At 44.5% G+C, this 27,666-nt stretch overlaps 1 protein-coding gene across 1 annotated transcript in view; it reads left to right on the top strand.

Annotated features, from left to right (window-relative positions):
- LOC147124240 (zinc finger protein GLIS3-like) overlaps positions 1 to 27,423 on the top strand; it is a 297,628-nt gene extending 270,205 nt beyond the window's left edge. Inside the window, exon 8 of the mRNA XM_085983481.1 lies at positions 22,280 to 27,423. Coding sequence (XP_085839607.1) covers positions 22,280 to 22,416 — 137 coding nt within the window. The 3' untranslated portion in view covers positions 22,417 to 27,423. The remainder of the gene's footprint in view (positions 1 to 22,279) is intronic.
- The last annotated feature ends 243 nt before the right edge of the window (positions 27,424 to 27,666 follow it).

The raw sequence follows: 27,666 nt of genomic DNA on the forward strand, positions 1-27,666 counted from the left end.
CCTCACCTACATCTTCCGGCTCTACACAGATTGCCACTTTGGTCCCTAATGGGCCCTACTCTTTCCCTGGTTATCCTCTTGCCCTTAATATACTTATAAAACACCTTGGATTTTTCCTTTATTTAGCCCGCCAGTGGTTTTTCATGCCCCCTCTTCACTCTCCTAATTTCTTTTTTAAGTACCCCCCTGCACTTTCTATACTCCTCTAGGGCTTCTACTGTTTTTAGTCCTTTGTATCTGCCAAAAGCCTCCATTTTTTTCCTAATCCATTCTTGTATATCCCTTGACATCCAGGGTTCCCTGCGTTTGTTGGTCCCACCCTTGACCTTTACAGGAACATGTTGGCATTGTACTCTCTCTATTTCCTTTCTGAAAGACTCCCACTGCTCTGATGTGGAATTTCTTACAAGTAGCTGATCCAAGTCCACTTTGGCCAGATCCTGCCTTATCAAATTAAAATCGGCCTTCCCCCAATTTAGAACCTTTATTTCCGATCCATCTTTTGTCCTTTTCCATGACTACCTTAAATCTCACCGAATTATGGTCACCGTCACCAAAATGCTCTCCTACTGACACTTCTACCAGTTGCTCGGCTACATTCCCTAGAATTAGGTCCACTACCGCCCCCTCTCTTGTAGGACTTTCTACATGCTGGCTCAAAAAGCGCTCCTGGATGCACTTTAAGGATTCTGCACCCTCTAAGCCTGTCACACTCTGACTATCCCAGTTAATATTGGGGAAGTTGAAATCCCCTATTATTATTACCCTATTATTTCTACACTTCTGAGATTTGCCTACATATCTGTTCCTCTATCTCCCTCTGACTGTTTAGGGGCCTATAGTACACTCCCAGCAAAGTGCTTGCCCCCTTTTTGTTTTTAAGTTCTACCCATATGGCCTCATTCGAGGAACCTGCTAATATATTATCCCTCCTTACAGCAGTAATTGACTCCTTGTCTCTGTCTCGCCTATAGATTCTATACCCCAGAATATTGAGCTGCCAGTCCCGCCCCTCCCTCAACCATGTCTCTGTGATAGCAGCAATATCATACTCCCATGTGTTCATCAACACCTTCAATTCATCTGCCTTACTCGCAAGACTCCTTGCATTAAAATAAATGACTTCCAGCCTTGCCATACTCCCTTGTGCCATTACATATTTGCCCTGCCTTCCAGGCTGACTTGTTTTTTCCTCTATATTTGGCTGTACATCACCCCCTACTATAGCTCCACTCTGTATCCCATCCCCCTGCCAAGTTAGTTTAAAACCCCCCCAACAGTACTAGCAAACCTCCCCGCAAGGATGTTGGTCCTGTTCCGGTTCAGGTGCAACCCGTCCGACTTGTACAGGTCCCACCTTCCCCAGAAGCAGACCCAGTGATCCAGGAAACTCAAGCCCGCCCTCCTGCACCAACTCTTTAGCCACGCATTCATCTGCTCCATCCTCCTATTCCTATACTCACTAGCATGTGGCACTGGGAGTAATCCAGAGATTACAACCTTTGAGGTCCTGCTTTTTAATCTGTTACCTAGCTCCCTAAATTCTTATTGCAGGACCTAATCCCTCTTTCTACCCATGTCGTTGGTACCAATGTGAACCACGACCTCTGACTGTTCGCCCTCCCCCTTCAGAATGCCCTGCAGCCATTCAGTGACATCCTTGACCCTGGCACCAGGGAGGCAACATACCATCCTGGAGTCACGTCTGTGGCCACAGAAACATCTATCTGTTCCCCTTACGATAGAATCCCCTATCACTATTGCTCTCCCACTCTTTTTCCTCCCCTCCTGTGCAGCTGAGCCACTCGTAGCGCCACAGACTTGGCTCTTGCTGCATTCTGCTGAGAAACCATCTGCCTCAGCAGTATCCAAAACGGAAAATCTGTCAGAGAGGGAGATGGACCCAGGGGACTCCTGCACTACCTTCCTAGTTCTTTTACTCTGTCTGGCGGTCACCCATTTCCTGTCTGCCTGTGCACTCTTTACCTGCAGTGTGACCACCTCATTAAATGTGCTATCCATGAAGACCTCAGCTTCGCGGATGCTCCACAGTGACTCCAGCCGCAGCTCCAGCTGCGAAACGCAGATTTCGAGTAGCTGCAGCTGCAGACACTTCCTGCACATGTGTTCGCCCTGGACACTGAAAGTGTCCCTGACTTCCCACATAGCACAGGAGGAGCATTCCACGGTGCCGAGCTGCCCTGCCATGTCCTACCCTTAATTTACTCCCTTTACTTCCTTTAAATTAAAGAATATTAAATATCCAAGGACCTTACTTCCCTTATAAACACTACTTACTCTAAACTAGAGACCTTACTTTCACTTTAACGACTGGACTGTAGAAATACTCACCAGGTCCTACTTACCAATCAGCTCTTTCCCTGGTTGTGACATCACTTTAGCGGTTTTGCAGTTGTTGTTGTTTGACTGGTCCCGCTCTCAGACTCTTTCCTTGGAGTAAAGTAAGAACCAATTCCTACAGGGCGAAAAGTTAGGAAAAGCAAAGGCGAAGCAAGGGAGCTCCTCCTTCCACTCCTCATCTAACTCTCTGATTCACCCAACTCACAGCACTCTGTTCAAACCGCACTCAGTCGCACTTCAAAGCCTGTTTTATAGGCCCTGAAACAAAGGAGACTTGCTGAGCCCAGCTACAGGAGAACCAGTTTAATCTAGTTTCCCTAATTAACTGCCTTCAGCTGCTCTGAATTATAGGCCTTGTATATCCCTTTATAACCCTGCTTAAAGCTGGGAAATTTAGATTTTAAACAGTAAACAGTCACAGTAAATGTGGAGAGAGACACACAGGCTGTGAGATTCTCTGCAGCTCAGCTCAGCGCTGTGTGAACGGGCTGCTCCACACCCTGGCTGCTCGCGGGGAATGCCAATGCGGAGGGCCCAGTGCAGAAGGCCCAGAGGAGAGTGTCCAAGGCGGGAGGCCCAGCACGGAGGACCCTAGGTGGGGGCCCAGGGCGGTGCAGCTGGTCGGCAGAAGCGGAGTCAGGTGATGCTGTGGGTGAGCATGCTGTACGGTTTCTAAGGTTGAAGAACAGTCTCGGGCCCGAATGAGTTCCAGCGGCCCCGCCTGTGCTAGGTCTGGTGGCAGCTGTGAGGCTTTGTTTCGGTGATGGGATCGGGTTTGTGTGCCGCCATCCTGGTGGAGGAAAGACAGACTGCTTCCATCTGTAGCATGGCGCACGAGCGGCCATAAGATAGGAAAAGAGAATGGAATAAAAGTGGGGGAAAAAAAGGAAATTAAAAGGAAGATAAAAGACAAAACAAAGTAATATTGGCAAGGAATGCTGAGTATTTTGATGGTTGGGTCCTGGGAGCGATAACAGCAAGTAGAAGAAAATTTGAGTATTCAGTCTTTTTATGGGATTTGAGAAAGTGATTGGCTTCTTTTCAATGGAAAAGCTGAGGACCGTGGACAAGGATTGTGACATTACATGGTTAGACGGCATCAAGTGAAAACGAGGAGTTATTAGATTACCAATAGGACTGGCGTAGAACTGGTATTCACTTGTTTTGTTGAAGAAGTTTCTGGTTGAAAGCAGTCTACTTGAAGCTTTAATTGATTTCTGATAAGGCTTTGGGACTTTGTATATTGTGATGTTAATTAGTGTTTATGTGGAATTTACTTTGAGATTATTGCCTAGTAAATGATATGTTTTACAAAAGGGAGGGGAAAGTTAAAAGGGGAAAAAATAGATAAAATACATTATATTGGTAAGAAATCTGAGTACTTTGACGGCTGGGTTCTGGATCGAACGAATGCTCGAGTGAACGCACGCCGCAGACACAAATGATACTCACACACGCATGCACGCACAATGGAACTTACGCTCGAACTTATGCTCGAACGAGCGAACGAATGAACGGATGATTGAGCAATTGAATGGGTAAACGATGCCAGTAGGGCTGGCGTGATACAGGTTTTTTTTTCTTTGTTTATTGAAATAGTGGTAGTTTGTATTGTAAATATTATTGATTTATTTGTAAAAATGTATCAATGCATTTATCTTGTTAACCATAAAGCTCTTTTTTAAGGCTTTATTCTTTTCTTATTGTGGTCAATGGATGTAATGGATTTACTTTGTAATTGATGAGTTGTATAAGTACTATTGTACTTGAATAAAGAATTAAAAAAACAGTGAATGTGAAAAAACAAAAGTTTGATTTTAGCAACCAGTTAAGACTCCCTGACACACCCAACTGTTCAAACTGCACTCAGTGTTCTCTGAGGGTTGTAGGAGGTTACAGAGATAGAAAGGGGCAATACCATGGAGGGATTTGAACATGAGGATGAGAATTTTAAAATGGAGGTGTTTAGGGGCTTGAAACTAATGTAAGTCGGTGAGCACAGAGGTAATGGGTGAACGGGATGGTGAGAGTAAGGATATAGGCAGCAGGGTTTTTAATGAGCAAATTTATGGAGGGTGGAAGATGGGAGGGTAGCCAGGAGAGCACTGGAATAGTCAAGTCTGGAGGTAACAAAAGCATGGATTTCAGCAACAAATGGGCTGTGGCAAGGGTGGAGACGGGCGATATTACAGATGTGGAAGTAGGCGGTCTTGGTAATGGAAAGGTTTGAAGCTCAGATCAAGGTCTAATAGGATGCCAAGTTTGTGAACAGCCATCTGTTTAGCTGCCTCTGCTGATTTCCTCCTTCCTCTTTCCCACCAAGGAACCCACTCTCCAGGCAACCTCTACCCCGGCTCTGAACCCGCATCTCGCTCTAGTTTCTCTCCCTTCCCCTAATCACCTCTCAAAGCTCATCTCATCCATGAGACCCATCTCTTACTCCCTTGACCATTCCTACTAAACTGCTGACCAGCCAACTTTCCTTCCTGTTCTCCATAGTAGTTGACAGTGTAAATGGTTTCCATTCTTCAGGTATTTTCCCCCTCCCTTTCAACACCACTATCATCACCTCTCTCCTCAAAAATCACCCTTGAATACCATCTCCCTTTGCAAACTACCACTCCATCTCTAACCTCTCGTTCCTCTCCAATGTTTTTGAATGTGTTGTCATCTCCCAAATCTGTTCCTATCTTTCCTGCAGCTTAAATCGCTCCAATCAGGTTTCTGCCTGTGCCACAGCACTGAAATAGCCCTAACTAAAGTCACAAATGGCATTATCTGTGACTGTGAACGTGGTGCATTATATCTCCTCATCCTCCTCAACCTCGCTGCAGCCTTTGACATGGTTATGGTCATCCTCCTCCAATGCCAACATAAGAAGCCAGAGCTTCTTTTTCCCACCCCCACACCCGAAATCCCCAATAATCTATCCTTGGCCCTCTCCTCTTCCACATCTATACGGTTCCCCATGGCAACATCATCCACAAACATGGGGTCAGCTTCCACATGTACACTGACGACAACCAGCTCTACCTCTACACCACTTGTCTCAACCCCTTCACTGCCTGTGTTTTCAGACTGTTTGTCCGACATCCATTCTTGGATGGACCACAATTTCCTCCAGTTAAACATTGGTAAGACTGAAGCTGTCACCTTCGGCCCCTACCACAAGCTCCGAAGCCTTTCCACCAATTCCATCCACCTTCCTGGCCATTGTCTCAGGTTGAAGCCGACTGTTCAGAATCTCGACACCCTATTTAACCCTGAGCTGAGTTTCTGACCCCATAACCTCTCCATCACAAAGACTGCCTACTTCCACCTCTGTAACATTGCCTGTCTCCACTCCTGCCTCAGCTCATCCCATGCTGAAACCCTCATCCATGCCTTTATCACCTCCAGGCTCAAGTATTCCAATGCTTTCCTGGTTGGTCTCCCATCCTCCACCCACCATATACTTCAGTTCATCCAAAACTCTGCTTCCTGTATCCTATCTTGCACCGAGTGTCACTCACCTATCACCATGTTCTCCCTAATTTTTTTTGGGTGCGCAGCTCCTTTAAGGGTCTGCATGGTCCATTCACAGTTTCGCACATGCATGGAATTTAACATTGGAAAAGCCGGGCCCAGGCTGCACGGGACCGGCAGAGAGTGAATGTTGCCTATCACCCCTGTCCTTGCTGACCTACATTGGCTCCTGGTCCCCCCAAAGCCTCAAATTTAAATTTATCATCCTTGTATTAATATCCGTTCATGGCCTCACCCCTCCTTGTCTCTGTAACCTCCACCAGCCCTACAACACACTCCCTCCTCCCCAAAACACACTTCGGGCTACATTGGATAAGGCCTGAAAATGGGCCCGGGGATCACCCATGCCTGTTGAAAGTAATGCAGCAGCATTTAAAGCTAGCCTGCAATTCGAAACACAATCTGCTTTTCTTAAAGTGAAGGTGCTTTCTGAAATAACCACCTCATTGTTATTGTTGCGAAGGAAAGTGGAAGGTAGCTATGGCGCAACACAGCAGGGAAAGGGCAGCTAAGTTCTCAGACGCAGCACTGGAGGCTTTAGTGCAGGGTGTCGAAAGGAGGAGACAAGTCCTCTACCCACAGGGGGCAAGGAGGCTCTCCAGACTGATTGTAAGAAGGCAGTGCGAACAGATTGCTGAAGCGATTGCTGCCACCTGTCTTTCTCCCAGGACCTGGATCCAATGCTGAAAGACATTTAATGACCTCACACGAGTGGTCAAAGTCAGTGAATGCATCTTCAAATGCCATATCCCACCACCTGCACTACTGGTCTCTCGCGCTGCTCAATGCACCACACCCCTATCACTCAACTACAAACAATCTCTAGCAATCATGACTCATACCTCACAATCATAGCTTCACCTCACCCTCATACACTTACCACTATTGCAAGCTCACATCCACATCTCGCACCTTGCTCACGCTGCCAGCTATTCAACCATGAAAGGCACATCACCCAAACACATTGTACCACACTCACGGACACACTTCCCTCTCTCTTGCAGGTGGCGCATAACTGGCGCCAGCAGCAGCTAACAGTCAGGGGGCAGGCACAGCTACAGAACCTGACCCAGCTGGAGGAGACAGTGCTAGACATCATTGGTGGGGCTGTCACTGAGGCTGTGGCGATCAGCGAGGCTGAAAGCATTGATGATAACGGTATGCTCAAACTTAATACTCCTTCTCACATTCCACTTCCCCCTCATCCCACAATCACTTCTCACTTACAAGCTGCTGATGGTGTAAGCATGCACACCTTGTTTTCCCACCCTCCCCTCACCACAACCCAACCCTTGTGCCTTTCTCCTATCAGATACCCAAGAACTCCAACCAGCCCAGCCAATGCAGGAAGAGGAGGAGAGTGATGGAGAAGAAGAGACACCGTCACTCAATCTGACACTCGCAGGCACCAGCTCAGAAAATGGCACAGCGCGTACTTTAGAGAATAGTATAGAGGCGGGATCTACGTGTGGCGAGTCACAGGGAGGGGGAAAGGGTACCACAGGTGCTAGCTCCCTGGAGGGCAAGGTCACACATGAGTTCTGCTGCAGAGGAGTTAGATGAGGACTTCGATGGAGCAGCCTTCGGAAGAAGAGTGATGGGCATGCACACAGAAATACTTCATGCATTGGCAGGCCTGCCAGAGAGCCTGTTGTCACAGCCAATGAGCGTGGAGGAGTCCAGCTGTAACCTTGCATAGGGCTTTGCACAGAGCTTGGAGTCCATGTGATGGAAGTGATGGACAACTCCATTAGAGCACTTGTGGACCCAACCATGATGCTGGATCTGATGGGCGATGTCTCCACTTCCATTGCAGCATAAGCAGAACCGATCCAAGCCTGAGTGCTGCCACACAAGCTCAGACTGCTCTCATGCAGGCTCAGCTTGGTGCCACGCAAGCTCAAACACTTACCATCATTGTAAGAGCCATAAAAGCTTAAGAAAATACTTTAAAATATTGGTTAAATAGCATAATAGTTAATTTACCTGATTGACTTATTGTATTAAGAAACCCCCTATTTTCTTGCTCCAGTAGTATAGTCCGAGACACCCCCTTCATTCTTGCCACAATGGTACAGTCCCTAAGCCACACATGGTATGCAGCCATTTTACAGTTTAAACTCCACATGGCTGAAGGAGGCAGAAGTTGTGAGGTTTGGAGCAATACAGTTTTTGACCGTGTTCGTTTATACGTGTTTGCTTTGTAATTCCGTTTGTGAAGTGTTATAGTAAACAGTTTAAAAGACAAAGCTACGTTTGGGAACGTTTTATTTCGACACGCGTCTACTCGTTGTTAACAGCCCCACAGCTCAGTGGCTGCCCGTTTGGAAACTAAGAAGCGCCACTACAATCGTGGCTGCATTTACCAGTGTGGAAAGGGGCTTGCAGGGTGTCACAGCAGTCCAGCAATCTGTCCTCCAACAGATTACTAGGATTGCTGAGGCACCACCCCGGGGGAGTGGAAGTGGCTCCATGAAGCATGAACCTGTTGTCCTCTCTCAGGATAACAACATTCGCACTTCCACCACTGCCATTCCACCAGTGCCCTTGCTGTTGCCTATCAGCCAGCCCAGACTGCTGCCTTTCATGCCAAGGTGGTGCAGTCTACAGCCGGGCCTTTTAGGCCCAGAGCTGCTCGAGGTCGTCCTCCAAGTCTATCTGCAGTCTCGCCCACTGCAAGTCAGCAGCCTTCCACCAGCCATGCTGCAGCCACTGGGGCAGCACTTCATAGGAGCACTAGGATAGGCAATGGCACATGAAAGACAGGCACTAAGGGAATTCACAATGGTGATTAGTTGACTTTGTTATGTAGTTTTGGAATGAACCATTTATAAATTATGTTTGGAATGTTTGTTTTGTGGTGGCTTTCATTTCAGCATTGTTGCCAAGAGGATGCTGTGATGTTCCGTGACAGAGAGATAAGGTGGAGAAGTGTTAAGCAACGGGGATCTGGGGTTTCAATCAGGGGAACTGGAGTCTAATGATGCGCTCACAGACAACCCATCTGGAACATGGATTTGCAGGCTGCCTCCTCCCATCCTCCTCTTCCTCTCCTTCTTCCTCCTCCTCCCGAGGTGGTCGTGGAATCCGTGGTGGCAAGGGCTATGCCCTCATGATGGCCAAGTTGTGGAGGGTGCAGCAGACCACCGCAAATTGGAACACCTGCTCCGACGAGTACTGGAGGGCACCTCCTGAGCGGTCAAGGCAGCGGTACCATTGCTTGAGCACGCCAATGGTCTGCTCGATGACATTCCTCGTGGCAGCATGGCTGTCATTGTATGATTGGTGACCGCGAGTGGTGGGGTTGCGAAGGGGAGTCATCAGCCAGGTGTAGAGCAGATAACCCTTCTCGCCTAGCAGCCACCCTTGAGTTCGACATGGTGACTGGAAGATTGCTGGCACAGCGGACTGGCGCAGGATGAAGGCATCATGACTGCAGCCAGGAAACCGGGCATTCACCATCATGATGTGCTGGGCGTGGCCACACATGAACTGCACATTAAGTGAGTGGTACCTTTTGCAGTTACGGAACATCTCACCATTGATATGCGGCGCCTGCAAAGCCACGTGTGTGCAGTCAATGGCGCCCTGCACCATGGGAAAGCCCAAAATCCTGCGTGCTCCTCCTGCTTCTCTCTTTTTAGAGAGAAGACAATGAAGTCCCTTCTCCTGGAATACAGAACCTCTGTGACCTCCCGGATGTAGTGATGGATGGTGAAATGCAAGATATTTGCTATGTCGCATGTTCCATCCTGGAAGGATCCACTGGTGAAAAAATTCAGGGCCACGGTCACCTTGAGGGCCACTGGCAGAGCCGTCGTCACCCTGCTCTGAGGCTGCAGGTCTGGTTCCAAGAGGTGGCAGAGTTCTGTGACCACCTCCTTAGTGAAGCGGAGACGCCGAACACACTGCTCCTGGTTTAGACGCAGGTAGGAGAAGTGCTCCCTGAAGACAGTAGGTGGGTAAGGCCACCTGCTGAGAGCCCTTCTCCCCCTCCTCCTCCTCCCTCTGTGAGCAGCTTCTCTTCTAGGCTGCCTCTGCTCCATCTCCCTGTCTTGCTCCACCCCAAGGGGGACTGCAACTAGAGCCCCCATGACTGGGAGCAAGTGGTGTACTCAGAGGTCTTCCAGTAGCAGCCAACAGCTTCCCACATCCAGCAGCACTCCCTGCACACTTTAACAACTTTTTAAATCTCTTCCAGCAATCCAGTATTCATACAAACTCTGCAAGAGCCAGTACAAGAGAAATAATCAACTTACTTGCAAGTTGGAGGTTTCCCTTTAAATAGCGCTGGTGGTGGCGGGGTGGGTTCTCTCGTGCAGCTGTGCATGTTTAGGAGAGGGCGTTGAATGGAGTGGTGACGCCCAAAATGACAAGTTGTGCGTCAAATCAGCGTTACACGCTGACTGACGATCTGCCTGCTGTGCATACTGCCAGCGCGCACACGTCACGCCCATGCTATCGCCCTCACCAAGATGCCGAATGGCGCAAGCCGCACAGGAAGTGGGCGGAAGTGAGGCAGAAGGCCTTTTTTCTCAAAACTGGCCTTAACTACCAGTGCTTCGGTGCCGAATTTCGCGGCCACTGTTCCTCTGACTCTGACCACTTGTGCATCCCCTTCCCTTCACCCCACGCTTGGCGGCTATGCCTTCAGCTGTCTAGGCCTCACACCCTGGAATTCCCACCTTAAAGTCCTCTTCACATCCCTTTTCTCCTTTAAGACCCTTCTTAAAATCCATCTCTTTGATCAAGCTATTATCTCTTTATTTGACTTGGCATCCGTTTTATTCTCGCGCCTCTGTGAATTGCCATGGAACATTTCTTTCTATGTTAAAGTTGCTCCATAAGTGCAAGTTGTTGCTGTTCTTCTTTTCTATCCTTCTTTGTACGAGAATTTTGGGCTCTCATCTCCTGGGTGAGTCCCAAATCCACAGACTTCAGCAAATTTATTTTCTTGGTATACATTCAATAGCACGTCCAGGACAACAAACAGAACAAGCAGGCCTGTCATTTATATTTAAGCTACTAGAATTATTGCTATGCCTCCACGAGATCTATCTCCAGTTATTTTTTAAATGATAGAACATCACATCGGACCTTGCTCTGGTTTTAAATGATGAAGAAAATTTATTAATTGAGCAATGAACAAGCAAATATGCAACAACTACATATAAATAAACAACAGTAGAAATTCTATCATCTATCTTCTCAAAAGGGAAAGTAACAAAAAGGATGTGAATCTGAATGTTAACTGGAATCTCTATACGCTACTGTTGTGTATAACTCTTGATCTTTTGCCAAGAAGTGTTACAAATTCATAACTCCCAGTTGCATTAAAAAAAATAACACGCCATCTAGTCCTAACTGAATCAATTACAAAGTCAGTATATATTTGAAAATTATGTGTTAGGCAAACCTGCTACCTAGGAGACTACAACAACAAACGTTGCAACATGTGTAACAAAGTAGGTTGAGGCTGCGCAGGTGGCTTTTTAAAGTCTCGTGTTTTGTGCCGAGTTTTAAATGGAAAACAATCAGACCCAAAACAAGACAGAACTGCTTCATATTTGTCACAGTTGCCATCATGACCAAACACCAGTTAGAAGCCTCCCATTTCCACACATGAAAGTGAAGGGAAATCTGAGTCACTCTGGATCGATCCTGTACAGCTAACAGCTGGCTATGGGGTCGTGGAGTCCTGGAAGCTGATCTCTAGCTTACACTCTCAGCTGAGGAAGAAACATAACTTGAGGAGACTCAGAGAGGGAGACAAAAAAGACAAACTAAAATAAATGACGAAAGAACAAACGCTATTTAATAACAGTAAATTGGAAGGGATTGGGTACATTAGAACTATTGTTTCTATTCCCTCCCACATTTCTGATATGTTTCTGTTGTGTATGTACCTTTAAGAGAATAACTGGCCTCAGACTGCAGAACCGGCAGTGACCACCCCTGTATAAAAGGCGCTAGTGAGCCTCTGTGTTTTTAGTTTCACTATTGACTTCCACCAGTAAAGACTTATTTTGTTCACTCCTGCTGTCCGTGTCTCAATTATTCACGGACGTAACATTTTCAATTTTCAGTTCTCCTTTTAAGTTCTACCAAAAACCATTCTACAGATAGGTGAGTGTACCGCTGACCAGTTCCCAAGTCGCTGACTGTGGCTCTCTAGAGCCAGCTGCTGGGGATGAATAAAAGCAGCTCAGGTTAAATCAGCCACTGATTTTTGCATGGCACCTGACCCCCTTGCTTGACACCTGACCTTTGTGGTTCGACCTGATTTAGGAAATTAGCTTTCTGAGAATCATGGGTATGAACTATACCTTGGAGCCACCCTGGCATTCGATTTTCGTATTACACAAACATGTATCTAGAGTTAACAACAGAAAATGCTGGAAACACTCAGCAGGGCAGGCAGCATCCGTGAAGAGAGAAACAGAGTTAACGGGGTAGATTTTGCCAAACCTGTCGGGAAGAAGGCGGGACTTCCCCTTTCGGGTTTTTGACCCGCCTACTTCAACGTCCGGCCAATCCGCGCGATTTTCCCTTGATTGACCTTGTTGAGCCCGCTCAGCAGGCCAATTAAGGGCCACCCGGCAACAGGTGATGTCACAGACTGAAATTTCATCTGTCAAGAGTTTTTGACAGATGAAATATCAGTGTTTTACAGCTGTTTGAAGCTGTCAAACACTGACAGTCTGAGTTCTGACATGAGTCATTCTGCACAGACTCAGTTAGAACTCTTACCGGCACTCAAAGCTGAAGGCTGTCACTTTTCACAGATCGCAGCCATTCAGCTTTCAGTTCCGGCTGAGTGATGGGCTCCCGACGGCTACAGGAAGAAAGGCTGTAAAGGTAAGTACAGGTAAGTAAAAGTTCTTTACACACTTTAGACACACCAAACACACTTACCTTTATACTCATGCACCCATCACTCACCTGAGCGCCAACATCGCGACCCCTCCAACTCCTTCAACCCGACAGCCCGCCTGCTCTAACCTGACGTGGTTTGGAGCCGTCGGGAAACCCACACGAAACCCCTCAAAATAGGGATTAGGCTAAAAACTGCCTGTTAACTACCTGTTAACAGGCAGTTAATTGGCACTAATCCCTTCCCGCCTGGTTTCGGCGGGTCCCAGTGCGGGGCTGGTACTCGTCGCCCCTGAAACTTATGTGGGGTGGGGTTTTGGGCGGGATGGTGTCGGGACCCCCAAATTCGGGATTTTCAGCCCCTGCCCACCTGAAACCCCGCCCGACGGCTAGGGGGAAAATCGGGGCCAAAATATTGCAAATGTGGATGGCAAAATCATACAGCCTGAAAAATGGGGGCCGAGGTTATAGTCTGAAATTGTTGAACTCAGTGAGTCCAGAAGGCTGTAAAGTGCCTAATCGAAAGATGAGGTGTTGTTCTTCGAGCTTATGTTGAGCTTCATTGGAACAATGTAATAGGCCGAGGACAGAGAGATCAGAATGTGAGTGAAGCAGAGAATTAAAGTGACAGGCGACCGGAAGCTCAGGATCACCCTTATGGACTGAATGGAGGTGCCCGCAAAGCGGTCGCCCAATCTGCGTTTGGTCTCCCCAGTGTAGAGGAGACCGCATCCTGAGCAGCGAATACAGTATATTAAATTGCAAGAAGTACAAGTAAATCGCTGTTTCACCTGGAAGGGGTGTTTGGGGCCCTGGACAGTAGGAAGGGAGGAGGTAAAAGGGCAGGTGTTGCATCTCGAGTTAACTGTCTTTGTAGATGATTATAGAAGAAAGTACAAAAGCCTGAACGTTAACATGATTATAAAAGTTTCACTGACCATTGGAGACTCTGTGCTAGGATGCTTGGGAGAAATCCTGCAGAATTTATCATCTTGCCTATCGGATTTGAATGGACCCTAGTACACACTGTAAAAATAATAGGAACATATATAGTTTTATACAATCCTTTAGGATGTGTTCCAAAATCTATAAATATTTTATCGGTCCTGTAGGGAAAATATAATGTCCTACAGAATTCTTGCTTTTTTATATTAAAAATAGTGAAGGAAATAGTTTGATGGTTTAGATTACTACTGGCTGGTAGTAGTTGCGGTGAACCTGCAGCAACCCTATATCATTATATAAATCGATTTATTTTTAGAAAAAACATTTTTTGTGCTGGAAAATGGAAAAAGAATCTATTTTCAGGCAGTCAGTGGCACAAGAAAGCACTTCATTGCCAGGTAAAGATAGAATGGTTACATGCAGACTAAAACTGGAAAAAAATCATTAACATTATCCATAAAGTCGGTTATTTAATTTAAGAAATGCCTACCCTTCTGCTTGGAGACAAGTGCCTGAGCCTTGGGTGCTGTGGATTTTCATTTGCTATGGTCAAGTCCTATGTATAGGGGGGAGAAATGCACCTTGGGAGTTATAGTTTTCACCCTGTTGTAGAGCTATAACACCCAGAGTGCATCACCATAATCCACGACACATGGCAAACAATTAGAAAATGGCAAGGGAGTTATAGCTCCTGTTGACAAATTCTTTGATATGTTTGTGTATGTATGTGAGAATCATAGAATCATACAGCACAGAAGGAGGCAATTCATCCCATCATGCCTGTGCCGGCTCTTTGAAAAAGCTATCCAATTAGTCCCACTGTCCTGCTCTTTCCCCATAGCCCTGCAACATTTTCATTTTCAAGTATGTATCCAATTCTCTTTTAAAAGTTACTATTGAATCAGCTTCCACCATCCTTTCAGGCAGTGCATTCCAGGTTAAAAAAAGACTTGCATTTCTATAGTGCCTTTCACGACCACTGGGCGTCCCAAAGCACTTTACAGCCACTGAAGTACTTTTTGAAGTGTAGTCCCTGTTGTAATGTAGGAAACGCAGCAGCCAATTTGTGCACGGCAAGCTCCCACAAACAACAATGCGATAATGACCAGATAATCTGTTTGTGATTTTGATTGAGAGAGAAATATTGGCCAGGACACTGGGTATAATTCCCCTGTTCTTCTTTGAAATAGTGCCTTGGGATCTTTTACGTCCACCTGAGAGAGCAGACGGTGCCTCGGTTTAACGTCTCATCCGAAAGATGAGTTACAACAACTCGCTGCGCAAAATAAATCCTGCTCATCTCCCCCTGGTTCTTTTGCCAATTATAATAAATCTATGTCTTCTGGTTATCGACCCTCCTGCCAGTGGAAACAGTTTCTCCCTATCTACTTTATCAAAACCCTTCATAAATTTGATCACCTCTATTAAATCTCCCCTTAACCTTCTCTGCTCGAAGGACAACAATCCCAGCTTCTCTGCACCCAACAACAACAACTTGTATTTGTATAGCACCTTTAACATAGTAAAACGTGCCAAGGCACTTCACAGGAGTATTATAAGACAAAAAAATTGACACCAAGCCACATAAGAAATTAGGGCAAATGACCAAAAGCTTGGTCAAAGAGGTAGGTTTTAAGGAGCGTCTTAAAGGAGGAAAGAGAGGTGGAGAGGTTTAGGGAGGAAGTTTTGCTTAATCAAAGCTTTGCTTAACCGGGAGCCAATGTAGGTCAGCGAGCACAGGGGTGATGGGTGAACAGGACTTGGTGCGAGTTAGGACACGGACAGCCGAGTTTTGGATGACCTCAAGTTTACGTAGGGTGGAATGTGGGAGGCCAGCCAGGAGTGCGTTGCAATAGTCAAGTCTAGAGGTAACAAAGGCATGGATGAGGGTTTCAACAGCAGATGAGCTGAGGCAAAGGCGGAGACGGGCGATGTTACGGAGGTGGAAATAGATGGTCTTATTTACGCTGCAGATATGTGGTCAGCAGCTCATTTCAGGGTCAAATATGACACCAAGGTTGCGAACAGTGTGGTTCATCCTCAGACAGATGCTTGGGAGAGGGATGGAGTCGGTGGCTAGGGGACGGAGTTTGTGGTGGGGCCCGAAGACAATGGTTTCGTTCTTCCCAGTATTTAATTGGAGAAAATTTCTGCTCATCCAGTACTAGATGTCAGACAAGCAGTGTGTCAATTTAGAGACCGTGGAGGGGTCGAGAGAAGTGGTGCTGAGGTAGACCTGGGTGTCGTCAGTATACATGTGGAAACTGATGCTGTGTTTTCAGATGATGTCGCCAAGGCGCAGCATATAGATGAGAAATAGGAGCGGGCCGAGGATAGATCCTTGGAGGACCCCAGAGGTAACGATGCTGGAGTTGGAAGAGAACCCATGGCAGGTGATTTTCTGGCTATGATTAGATAGGTAAGAATGGAACCAGGCGAGTGCAGACCCACCCAGCTGGATGATGGTGGAGAGGTGTTGGAGGAGGATGGAGTGGTCAACCATGTCAAAGGCTGCAGACAGGTCGAGAAGGATGAGGAGGGATAGTTTACCTTTCCCTACCCTCTCTAAGAAAAAAAGGAACAGTTGCATGATGGAAGTTGGAGCATTCACTCCTGCACCATAGGAATATACATTTATACATAAATTTTAAGCCATTAAATAAAAATTGGCTACTATCTGTGCAGGGATCAGATGGGTGGGTGTTATCATGTATTTTGATGTTGAGCTTGGGCATTGGAGCCAGAGTCAGTCAGTGGATGACGGCGAAGATTATTGTTCAAGGTACTGGTCACTGGAGATCCGATAGTGGGACTGCCCCTAGTGTAATGCTACACCAAAGACAGCTTCAGCATACATGCCAATCAACAGCTGACAGTCAACCTAAGTGTCAGATAGTCAGTGTTTCACAAGAAAATTTAGCTTTTTTCACTGGAATTGGAGGTTGTCAATATGAGCCATTCAGATCGGGTACAATGAGAGGCTGTCAGAACCACAACACATTTAAAGTAAAACATGTCCCTTGGTAATTCACAAACAGATGCAAAGAAAATGGATGCCAAGATTACAATGTGTGACCAAAAGGTTGATCAAAGAAGTAGGTTCGAAGAAGTGTCTTAAAGGAGGAGAGGAAGGTGGAGAAGCAGAGAGACTAAGCGAGGGAGTTCCAGAGAGCTCGCTGAAGGCTCTGTGCCAGTAGTGGGCGCAAATCCATGTGGCAGTCATGTTATATTTTGCTTCAGTACATTTTCCATATTACAGCGATCAGTGATTGCGATCACGTTTAGGCTCCAGTGGGAATATGGTAAAGATAAGGAACTGTACTGCAGGTTCCGGACTACTTGAACAAACATAGAAACATAGAAAAATAGGAGCAGGAGTCGGCCATTCAGTCCTTCGAGCCTGCTCCGCCATTCAATATGATCATGGTTGATCCTCTATCTCAAAACCATATTCCCGTTCTCTCCCCGTACCCCTTCATGCCTTTTGTGTCTAGAAATCTATCTATCTATCGCCTTCTTAAATATATTCAGTGACTTGGCCTCCACAGCCTTCTGTGGTAGAGAATTCCACAGGTTCACCACCCTCTGAGTGAAGAAATTTCTCCTCATCTCAGTCCTAAATGCCCTACCCCGTATCCTGAGACTGTGACCCCTCGTTCTAGACCCCCCCAGCCAGGGGAAACATCCTCCCTGCATCCAGTCTGTCTAGCCCTGTCAGAATTTTATATGTTTCAATGAGATCCCCTCTCATTCTTCTAAACTCTAGTGAATACAGGCCTAGTCGACCCAATCTCTCCTCATACGACAGTCCTGCCATCCCAGGAATCAGTCTGGTGAACCTTCGCTGCACTCCCTCTATGGCAAGTATATCCTTTCTTAGGTAAGGAGATCAAAACTGCACACAGTACTCCAGGTGTGGTCTCACCAAGGCCCTGTACAACTGTAGTAAGACATCCTTGCTCCTGTACTCAAATCCTCTTGCAATGAAGACCAACATACCATTTGCCTTCCTAACTGCTTGCTGCACCTGCATGTTTGCTTTCAGTGACTGGTGTACAAGGACACCCAGATCCCTTTGTACATCAGCATTTCCCAATCTATCACCATTTAAATAATACTCTACCTTTCTGTTTTTCCTACCGAAGTGGATAATTTCACATTTATCCACGTTATACTGCATCTGCCATGTATTTGCCCACTCACTCAACTTGTCTAAATCGCTTTGAAGCCTCTTTGCATCCTCCTCACAACTCACAATCCCACCTAGTTTCGTGTCGTCAGCAAACTTGGAAATATTACATTTGGTTCCCTCATCCAAATCATTGATATATATTGTGAATAGCTGGGGCCCAAGCACTGATCCCTGCGGTACCCCACTAGTCACCGCCTGCCACCCTGAAAAAGACCCATTTATTGCTACTCTCTGTTTCCTGTATGTTAAACAATTTTCAATCCATGCCAGTATAAGCCATGTGAAGACACCATAGTATAAAAATGACGTAGAAACACTGGAGTAAGTGCAAAAATGATTTACAAGGATGGTACCAGAACTGAGAGATTACAGCTATTGGGAAAGATTAAACAGGTTGGGGCTTTTTTCTTTAGAAAAGAGAAGACTTAGAGGTGACCTGATAGAGGTTTTTAAAATTATGAATGGGTTGGACAGGGTAGATGTGGAGAGAATGTTTCCACTTGTGGGAGAATCAAAAACCAGGGGCTATAAATACAAGATAGTTACTAATAAATCCAATAGGGAAATAAGGAGAAATTTCTTTAGTCAGAGAGCGGTTAGTACCTGTATATGGAACTCGCTACCACAGGAAGTGGTTGAGGCAAATAGCTTAGATGCTTTCAAAAGGAAATTAGATAAGTACATGAGAGAAAAGGGAATAGAAAGATATGCTGAAAGGTTGAGACGAGGTAGATGGAATGGGAGGAGAGTTGTGTGGAGTATAAACACTAGCACAGACTATTGGGGCCAAATGGCCTGTTTCTATGCTGTATATTCAATGTAATAATAAGCAAAAAAAACTGTTTGCATTCTATTAAAACCCATTAACTGCTGCTTTGTATTGGGAGTCAGCATTCTTGGCATTTGACTTTTAACTGTTGTTTCTCTCTGGCCCCTTCATTTTGTTCAGTCCTTTAAAGGAACATGCTTAAAATCTATTTTCCACTTCTGACAAAGGACCTACACCCTAAACATTAAGTCGTCTTTTTGCTTTTCAGATGCTGGCTGACCTGCTATATATTTCCAGCATTTTCTGTTTCTATTTCAGATTTCCAGTTACTTTACTCTTCTTTTCATCACCACAGTGCTGGTTAGGAATTAAGAATTGTTTCACAGTTCTGTGTCTTCCTGTTTTAAAATATTCTGCTTGGAACTTGTAGAACATTTACACACACCAAACAAAAGTGTAGATACTTGTATTTAAAACAGTGAAAGGGTTTGACTGCTCAGTACAGCACTGGTATCCATTAAACATATGGGGACAAAAATCCGCAACCCCGCTCAGACGGCAGAAGCGCAGCAGAGTAAGGGCAGTAACCTCGGCTCCTGATCTCGCCAGGATATCCACGGTCAGGGCAGGATCACATATATACATGTGTTGAGCAGGTGCCCGCACCACTATGAGTACAGTTTGAGCGTCCGCCAGAGGAGCGAAGCAGGAACAGCTGCACTGGCAAGCCAATCGTTTGGCTGCAGGCACCACCTGCTAAGAACATCTTTTGAATGCAGCACTATAAGCTGCCATAAAAACAAAAAATGCTGGAAGTACTCAGCAGGTCAGGCAGCATCTGTGGAGAGAGAAACAGAGTTAACATTTCAGGTCGATGACCCCTCGGCAGAACTGGAAAAAGCTGGAGATGTAACAGATTTTTAAGCAAGTGTAGGGGCAGGGAAAGGGGGGAGGGGAGGAAAGAACAAAAGGGAAGGTCTGTGATAGGGTGGAAGGCAGGAGAGATTAAGTGACAAAAGAGATGATGGTACAAGGCCAAAGGACATGGTAATGCAACAAGTTAAGAAACAAAAGATGACTCTAGATGAAGTGTAAATGGCACTGGCTGAATGATCGACAGCTGCCATGTGAGAGAGAGAAAAAAAATGGTGGAAAAAAAGGATAGGGGCAGAGGTTATGGTCCGAAATTGTTGAACTCTATGTTGAGTCCAGAAGGCTGTAAAGTGCCTAATCGAAAGATGAGGTGCTGTTCCTCGAGCTTACGTTGAGCTTCATTGGAACAGTGCAAGAGGCTGAGGACGGAGAGGTCTGAGTGGGAGTGGAGCGGAGACTTAAAGTGACAGGTGACTGGAAGCTCGGGGTCACCCTTACAGACTGAACGGAGGTGTTCCGCAAAGCGGTCACCCAATCTGCGTTTGGTCTCCCCAACGTAGAGGAGACATCATTGTGAGCAGCGAATACAGTATATTAAATTGCAAGAAGTACAAGTAAATCGCTGTTTCACCTGGAAGGGGTGTTTGGGACCCTGGACAGTGGGAAGGGAGGAGGTAAAAGGGCATGTGTTGCATCGCCTGCGCTTGCACATGAAGGTGCCGGGCGAAGGGGAAGGGGTGTTGGGGGTGATAGAGGAGTGGACCAGGGTACCGCGGGGGAGCGGTTTCTTCAGAATGCTGAAAGGGGAGGTGAGGGGAACATGTTTTTGGTGGTGGTATCACCCTGGAGGTGGCAGAGGATGATCCGTTGAATGTGGAGGTTGGTAGGGTGAAAGGTGAGGACAAGAGGAACCCTATCGTGGTTCCGGGAGGATGGGGAAGTGGTGAGAGCAGAAGTGCGGGAAATAGAACAGACACGGTCAAGGGCCGCATCAACCACAGTAGAGGGGAATCCTTGGTTGAGGAAAAAGGAAGACATGTCAGAAGCACTAGTATGGAAGGTGGCATCGTCAGAGCAGAATTGGCGGAGACGGAGAAACTGGGAGAATGGAATAGAGTCTTTACGGGAAGCAGGGTGGGAGGAAGTGTAGTCCAGGTAGCTGTGGGACTCGGGCAGTGACTAGTGAGGTACCGCAGGGATCAGTCCTAGGACCCCAGCTATTCACAATATATATAAATGATCTAGACGAGGGAACTAGATGTAATATCTCCAAGTTTGTAGATGACACAAAGCTGGGTGGGCGTGTGTGCTGTGAGGAGGATGCCGAGAAACTCCAGTATGATTTGGACAGGTTGGGTGATTGGGAAGAAGCATGGCAGATGCAGTATAATGTGGATAAATGCGAGGTTATCCACTTTGGTGGCAAAAACAGGAAGGCAGATTATTACCTGAACGGCAATAGATTGGGAGAAGGGGAAGTGCAACGAGACCTGGGTGTCCTTATGCACCAGTCGGAAGGTAAGCATGTAGGTGCAGCAGACGGTTAAGAAGGCAAATGGTATGTTGGCCTTCGTAGCGAGAGGGTTCGAGTACAAGAACAAGGGTGTCTTGCTGCAGTTGTACAGGGCCTTGGTGAGACCACATCTTGAGTATTGTGTGCAGTTTTGGTTGCCTTATCTGAGGAAGGATGTTCTTGCCATGGAGGGAGTGCAGCGAAGAGTCACCAGACTGATACCTGGGATGGCAGGAATGATGTATGAGGAGAGATTGGGTCGATTGGGCTTATACTCACTGGAGTTTAGAAGAATGAGAGGGGATCTCATTGAAACTTATAAAATTCTAACAGGACTGGACAGACTGGATGCAGGAAGGATGTTCTCGATGGCCGGGGAGTCCATAACCAGGGGCCACAGTCTAAGGATAAGGGATAAGCCATTTAGGACAGAGATGAGGAGGAATTTCTTCACCCAGAGAGTGGTGAACCTGTGGAATTCTCTACCACAGAAGGCAGTGGAGGCCAATTCATTAAATATATTCAAGAAGGAGTTGGATATATTTCTTAAGGCTAAAGGGATCAAGGGATATGGGGAGAAGGCAGAGACAGGGTACTGAATTTGGATGATCAGCCATGATCTCATTGAATGGCAGAGCAGGCTCGAGGGGCCGAATGGCCTACTCCTGCTCCTATCTTCTATGTTTCTATGTCAGTGGGCTTATAGTGAATGCTTGTCAATAGCCTATCCCCAGAGATGGAGACAAAGAAGTCGAGGAAGGGAAGGTTAAGAGTCAGAGATGGACCATGTGAAGGTGAGGGAAGGGTGGAAATTGGAAGCAGTGAATGAAATTTTCTAGTTTCTAAGGGGGCTGATATTACTCGAAGCCTGAAAATCATACAAATTTGAAACTGGGCCCTACTTGTGCCATTGATGCGATCTCTATGTTGAGTTCATCACAACAGGCAGGTCATTGGTTAATAGAGAGGCTGGGACCAAATCCCAGTATTGGAATTTCCTCCCCTTGGTCCCACCGTGGGAACCATGTACAAATTAGAAGGCTCTGGGGTGGAGATCTGATGTTTCAGAGTCCGCCTACATTTTGGACTTCACTGGGCCCCTTACATAATTATTACACTGGAGATCCACTTGGAGCTGAGGATCTTTGGCCCCCAGATACCTGACATTTGGAGTTAGTCTGTTCTTATTCTATGCATTGCATTAATATATTTTTTTTTTAATTTGTAGCTTATGACTTTCAAGCAACTTCCCCTGGGATTTTTGGTGACTCTGTACGGAATTGTCCTGAGGACAGTGGTTTCCTCCAGATTAATGCAATTGATCGATGCCCTAGCCAGCTGTCTTCCATTTACACAGAGGGTTGAGAACAGAGAGGAAAAAACTACAAGGAGGCAACTCTTCACATTCTTTTTTGTTTTGTTTTAAACCAATTTTTAAACCTTTTGATACTGAATGAGGTTATTCTGGTGAATTCAGACTCTACATCTCTACCTCTCACAGTTGAGAGAAGCACAGTGTTCATTCACCTCTAGTTTCTCTTTGCACATAAAGCCAGCACCTGAGAGAGGAGAAAAGTGAAACCCATAACCTGTGTAAACGCTGTCATACAAGTGAAATAGCAAGGGAATCAAAGTACTGCTAATCCACCCATGGCCACATTACAAACTACTCCTGAAAAAGAAAAGGGAATTCACGACTTATATGCTTTGTAGAATCCTTGCTTCTCTTTAACTGATCTGCTAATGTTCTTTCCTCAAACTTGAAAATCAAAAAAATGCTGAGTTTTCATAACCAGTCTTATAGAAATGGTGCTATACTACTTCCAAAACTAAAGACCACGCACACGGCACAATGGGAACTGTGTCTAATGTGCATCCCAGCCGCCCATTTCTTTTCGCTGTGGGCGCTGGAAATGGATGATAGCACCACCTACAGGTGAAGCAAACACGATCTTAAACTTACAATAAAAACATTGCAGCAGACTTCTGAAACAGGTAGCATTGCATGTGGAGAGAAGCTTTCAGAACAGATCTGTTATTTTTTTATGGGTGTTATTTTTGTTTTGTTTATAAGCTATCTTCTATTTAAGTATGTATTACTAAGCTCACACTATTTTATATATATTTTCTAAAATGTCTTTTTTTGTTTTCTCACCTTTCAAATCATTAGTATGTAAATTTACAGTATTCAGGCAAGATCTTTTTCCAAGCTCACTAACTAACAAAACTTAGAAGGAACAAGGATGTGGGTTTTTTCCCTGATGTTTGGCATTAAATTACCCTAGATTCCAGCAAAGGTTCTCTCTAAATTCAAAGCTGTGTTGCAAAATACTTTTACAAGTTTGTTTTATTAAAAACAGAGCAAGCAAATAAAAAAAAAACTAGCATCCTAAGACTTGCAGTGTGTAAGTTGTATGCTATGGCTTTTACTGAAACAGTATGGAAATTGTAACATAACTAAAACTTAATACCTTTATTGCTCTAATATATGTACAGTAATGCACACACACCTGCACATCACTGTCCATAGCTTAGACCAATAAAGATATTGGGCCAGATCTTGGTGGAAAAATAATGGCGTGTTAACGATGCATGCCGTTATTAATATGCAAATCGGCCAGCAGATTCAGGGGATTAAGAGATACGCCATGAGTTGCGAATCTCCAGAACTTGCTGGTTGATTTACGCTGCTCTAATAACTTCCCTGTTTTTAAGAATTTGCTGGATTTGCACAATAAACTCGCCACAGAAAGTTAGGGCTGGAACTTAACAGCATAAGTAGCTTTTTAACTACGTGATAATTGTTAATGCAATGCCAATCGACCTCTCTGCCCCAGAAAGGGAACCATTTAAACTGTTCAACCCCATTCTTGCATGTAGTGAATTGTTGTTAGAGATTTTAAAATGTAAAAAAAATTACATTATTTTTCTCTTACTTTTCCTTTGTCCCTTTTCTCTCTCTTAATCCAATCTTCCTTTCCCTCTCTTTATTTCTCTTTCTGTGCCTTATTTGATTCTAATTCCTCCTTCTCCATTTCTTTCTCAATCCTTAAATCTCATTGGTTAAGGAGATAGACTGTTGGTCCTGCCGTTCACTGAAGTCCCAGATGCCCCATTGCCCTTGCCGCTCTGTTATCAGCTTACACTTCCAGTAAGTTACGACGCAAAACATTTTCAAGCCGAAGGGAGCAGAAAACAGTCTAACGGCGTACATCGCAAGATGCCCCAGTCCAGCAAGATCCGGCCCATTGTGTAGTACACAGTGCAAAATTGCATCTTTCTTTTCTATTTATTTTCAAATTGAATTATATTGTCCTATTTCTAACATGCAAATAAAAATGAGGTGTAATACAGCATCCCACACACTGCACTATTTTTAATAAAGTATCATATCTTTTAAGGTAGAATGTTAGTGCAGAGATCACAAAATGCATGGAGAAGGATTGTCCATTGGAATGAGGTAACTCCAGTTTACCCGTATACTGTAAACCACCTTTTGTGTTCTTCTATCCCTTTAAAATAATCCTGCGCTCAGAATGGTACCATAAGACTCTGAATGTGTGCAGTGTATGAATTATTCTACTCTGTTCTTAATGTGTCATACAGGCCGCTTCCATTATTAGAAATGAAAATGTAAGAGTGTAGAACAATATTGAGTCTTGCCCTTTATACCCCATGTGGACATATTCACATGAATGCTCACAACTATTCTCACACATTATTACATGTGTTTAAAGGGGAACAGTATTCTGCTCAAAGGGTCATATGTACACGTACCAAAGTTTCTGTTGCTCCTAATCACTATATTTTATGAACTGAAACCAGCCGTTCAAGCTAGCCTAAGAGCAGCCATTTTGTCTAATGTTTCCCCGGTGTATCATCACAAAGTTCTGCTTTAGTGACATTACAGAAATGTATTCTTATAGTCCATTGACCCCATTTGCAATGGAGCAGAATTTTATGATATCACATCAGGGGAGGCTTTACACAAAAGGTATGTACCTAGACTGCCAACAACCAGCAGTCTAAAAGCATGAAACATAAGCAGGAGGGTCAACTGGAAGAAACCAGTAAGTATACAGATATCTCCCTTCATAACATTTATGATTGTGTGACAATTCAGTAAAATATGTTTCTCCTTTAGGATGAGTGACTCAACATCCAAACAGAACAAAACAAATCTGCCATTAAAAAAACCTGCAAGGAACAAATGTTTAATTTCAGGAAAATTGCTTGCTTCATAGGAATTGGATAATGTGTGCAATCTTATAGGGCTTAGATAATTTAGATGGGTTACAGGGAAATACGCAGAGGATACTTAGTGGAGTGGGGGAAGGTCGATATGAAAGGATTTTTAGTTTCATAAGTGAAGTAACTTCAGAACACATGCAAAACAAGTTTGCATGATATGTTCTGTGTTTACATTTTTTTAAAGTGATGATTTTACACAGAATGAAGGGGAGAGTAGATTGGGAAAAGAATCATAAGCCCTATAATAATGGTGTGCCTTTGCAGTTTCAATGATGATTTTGACTTTGGTGCAAATTTTGTCATTGACAATCTGAATTCATTGAGAAGCCCTAAAGTTTGAAATCAGATGCCAAAGTTGGCTAAAGCCGACACCCAGAGTTGAAGTAAAGTAATGAAAGCTCTTCTTTAGCATACATTGACGATACCACTTCACTGTGTCATTCGTCATTGTTAAAATATTACTTTTATTAATGCAGTCTGAGAATCATACAAGCATTTGAAATGTAGGACATTTCATGTGGGAGAAAGAAATTGAGGGCATTTTAGTCATTGGATAGGGCTGATAGCTCACAAACAAATTTAAAAATCAAATACTCTTCATACTCCATTTTGCACACAATATCCTGTTCATTATCCACGACTGAGCAATTTCTGTAACTTTAAAAATTATTTTTGAGTGCAGTTATTTGTTTTTTCTTAGCTTCCCTTTTACAATTTTGTTTGTTGTAAATTATTTTGTCTTCAGGTCCACTTAGACTTCACGCCCCTGCTGCCGAGATAGCAGGCACTCGTCCTGCTACTTTCCCTGCCAATCTTCTGTTGTTGATCATGTAAGAGCCCAGGTATGACTGCCCCTGCTGAATTATCATCCCTCACATTGGAGGCACTGCTCAATGTGGCCCAGATCAGGTACTGAGCAGAGCAGGGATCGAATGTAGATTAATCATTCACTCATGTCCCAGAACGTTATTCTCCTAGCACTCAACACAATGGTGTTGCCTCAAATTATTTGACTTTTGAAATCAAGAATTATTACATTGTCTCCTTCTCTAGTTCAATTTTGGTAGGACCTCAGAACCGTAGAACTCCTTACTTCCCTCAGTTTTCCCATGCTTCCACAATCTACAGGCTTTTGCAATGCAAACCTGGTATCACTATTAATCTATCTCATCTTCTATTCCACTGTTTTCAACCTTTGTCATGTCCTACAGTAGGGACATTAATCCTTCACCTCAGTTTCTTAAGATTAAACAGTCCCTTGCACCCATTGTGACAGTAGCATCATAAAATAGTTAGCAAGTTGCATCATAAATGAGGAGTCATGTGCCATATTTCCATAATTATGACAGCCCGATGTGTATCAGATATAATCTGGTTTCTATAACACGAGTGACTCTCCTCAGACAAGATTGCTGTCCCCTGTACACTCCCATGTTGCAGTTCAGTTTGGCTCAGATGCTGCTTTGCTCATCCTTCTAGCTTTGATTGCTATTGTTTATATATTTCACGATAAAAGGTTCTTTAGCTGCGTTTCCCCTAGATGGCATTGCATTGTCCTCACTGGCATAACAAATTATAATAATTCTGCATGTTAGAAACATTTTTAAATAAAACAATTTTGTACATACGTTAGAGCTTTCTGCATAATATAGTTCTGGAAGCACTTTTGAATAGGAAATTATGTGAAAATGTATTATGTTTTTGCATGGTTTTATAGAGCTTGTATATATTTCATACATCTTCACATGTAGATTTTTAACTGCAAATTTGATTGTATATTTGGTTGATTTTCATGTCCAATACTACACTTATGGCATCCTGTAAATTGTGTGGCTAGAGCTTGAATTCTCAACAGGATAGGTTAATAGCTACACCTTCATTAACATGTATAATGTAGTCTTGTGGTTTATTACAACTTTGATAAATTATTTTTTCCTCATGTTTATATTATTCCTTTGCTATAATAGTTCACTACTTCGGGCACAAAATAAATCTCCAAATTGTTTCCCTGAAAATGGTACAAGATTGAAACTGGAAATCTGTCAGCACTTAAACAACTGAAATGCACCAGTAAAGGATGTACTGAAAAATAAAGCAGTTTTTCCACTTGTTTTGCTATTATTACTGAGTACTTGTGCTACTTTTTTATATAATCAGAAACAGAAAAATGCTTTAAGGTCTTTGCTAATGAGACTTATTTTTTAAACTTGGCCAAAGTTCTAGGACTGGAATTGATTAGAAATGTAGATTATATTGCTGTGAAATAACTGTCATAAAACTGCAGCACCTGGAGTGAACTTTTTTTGTATTTTTTTTCCTATGGGAGTTACTCCAAATAAAACTTTTGAAATGGATAAAAGTGAT

Source organism: Somniosus microcephalus, chromosome 1, assembly GCF_052327205.1.
Source record: "Somniosus microcephalus isolate GS21.2 chromosome 1, FLI_Smic_1.0, whole genome shotgun sequence".
NCBI classification, from domain to species: Eukaryota; Metazoa; Chordata; class Chondrichthyes; order Squaliformes; family Somniosidae; genus Somniosus; species Somniosus microcephalus.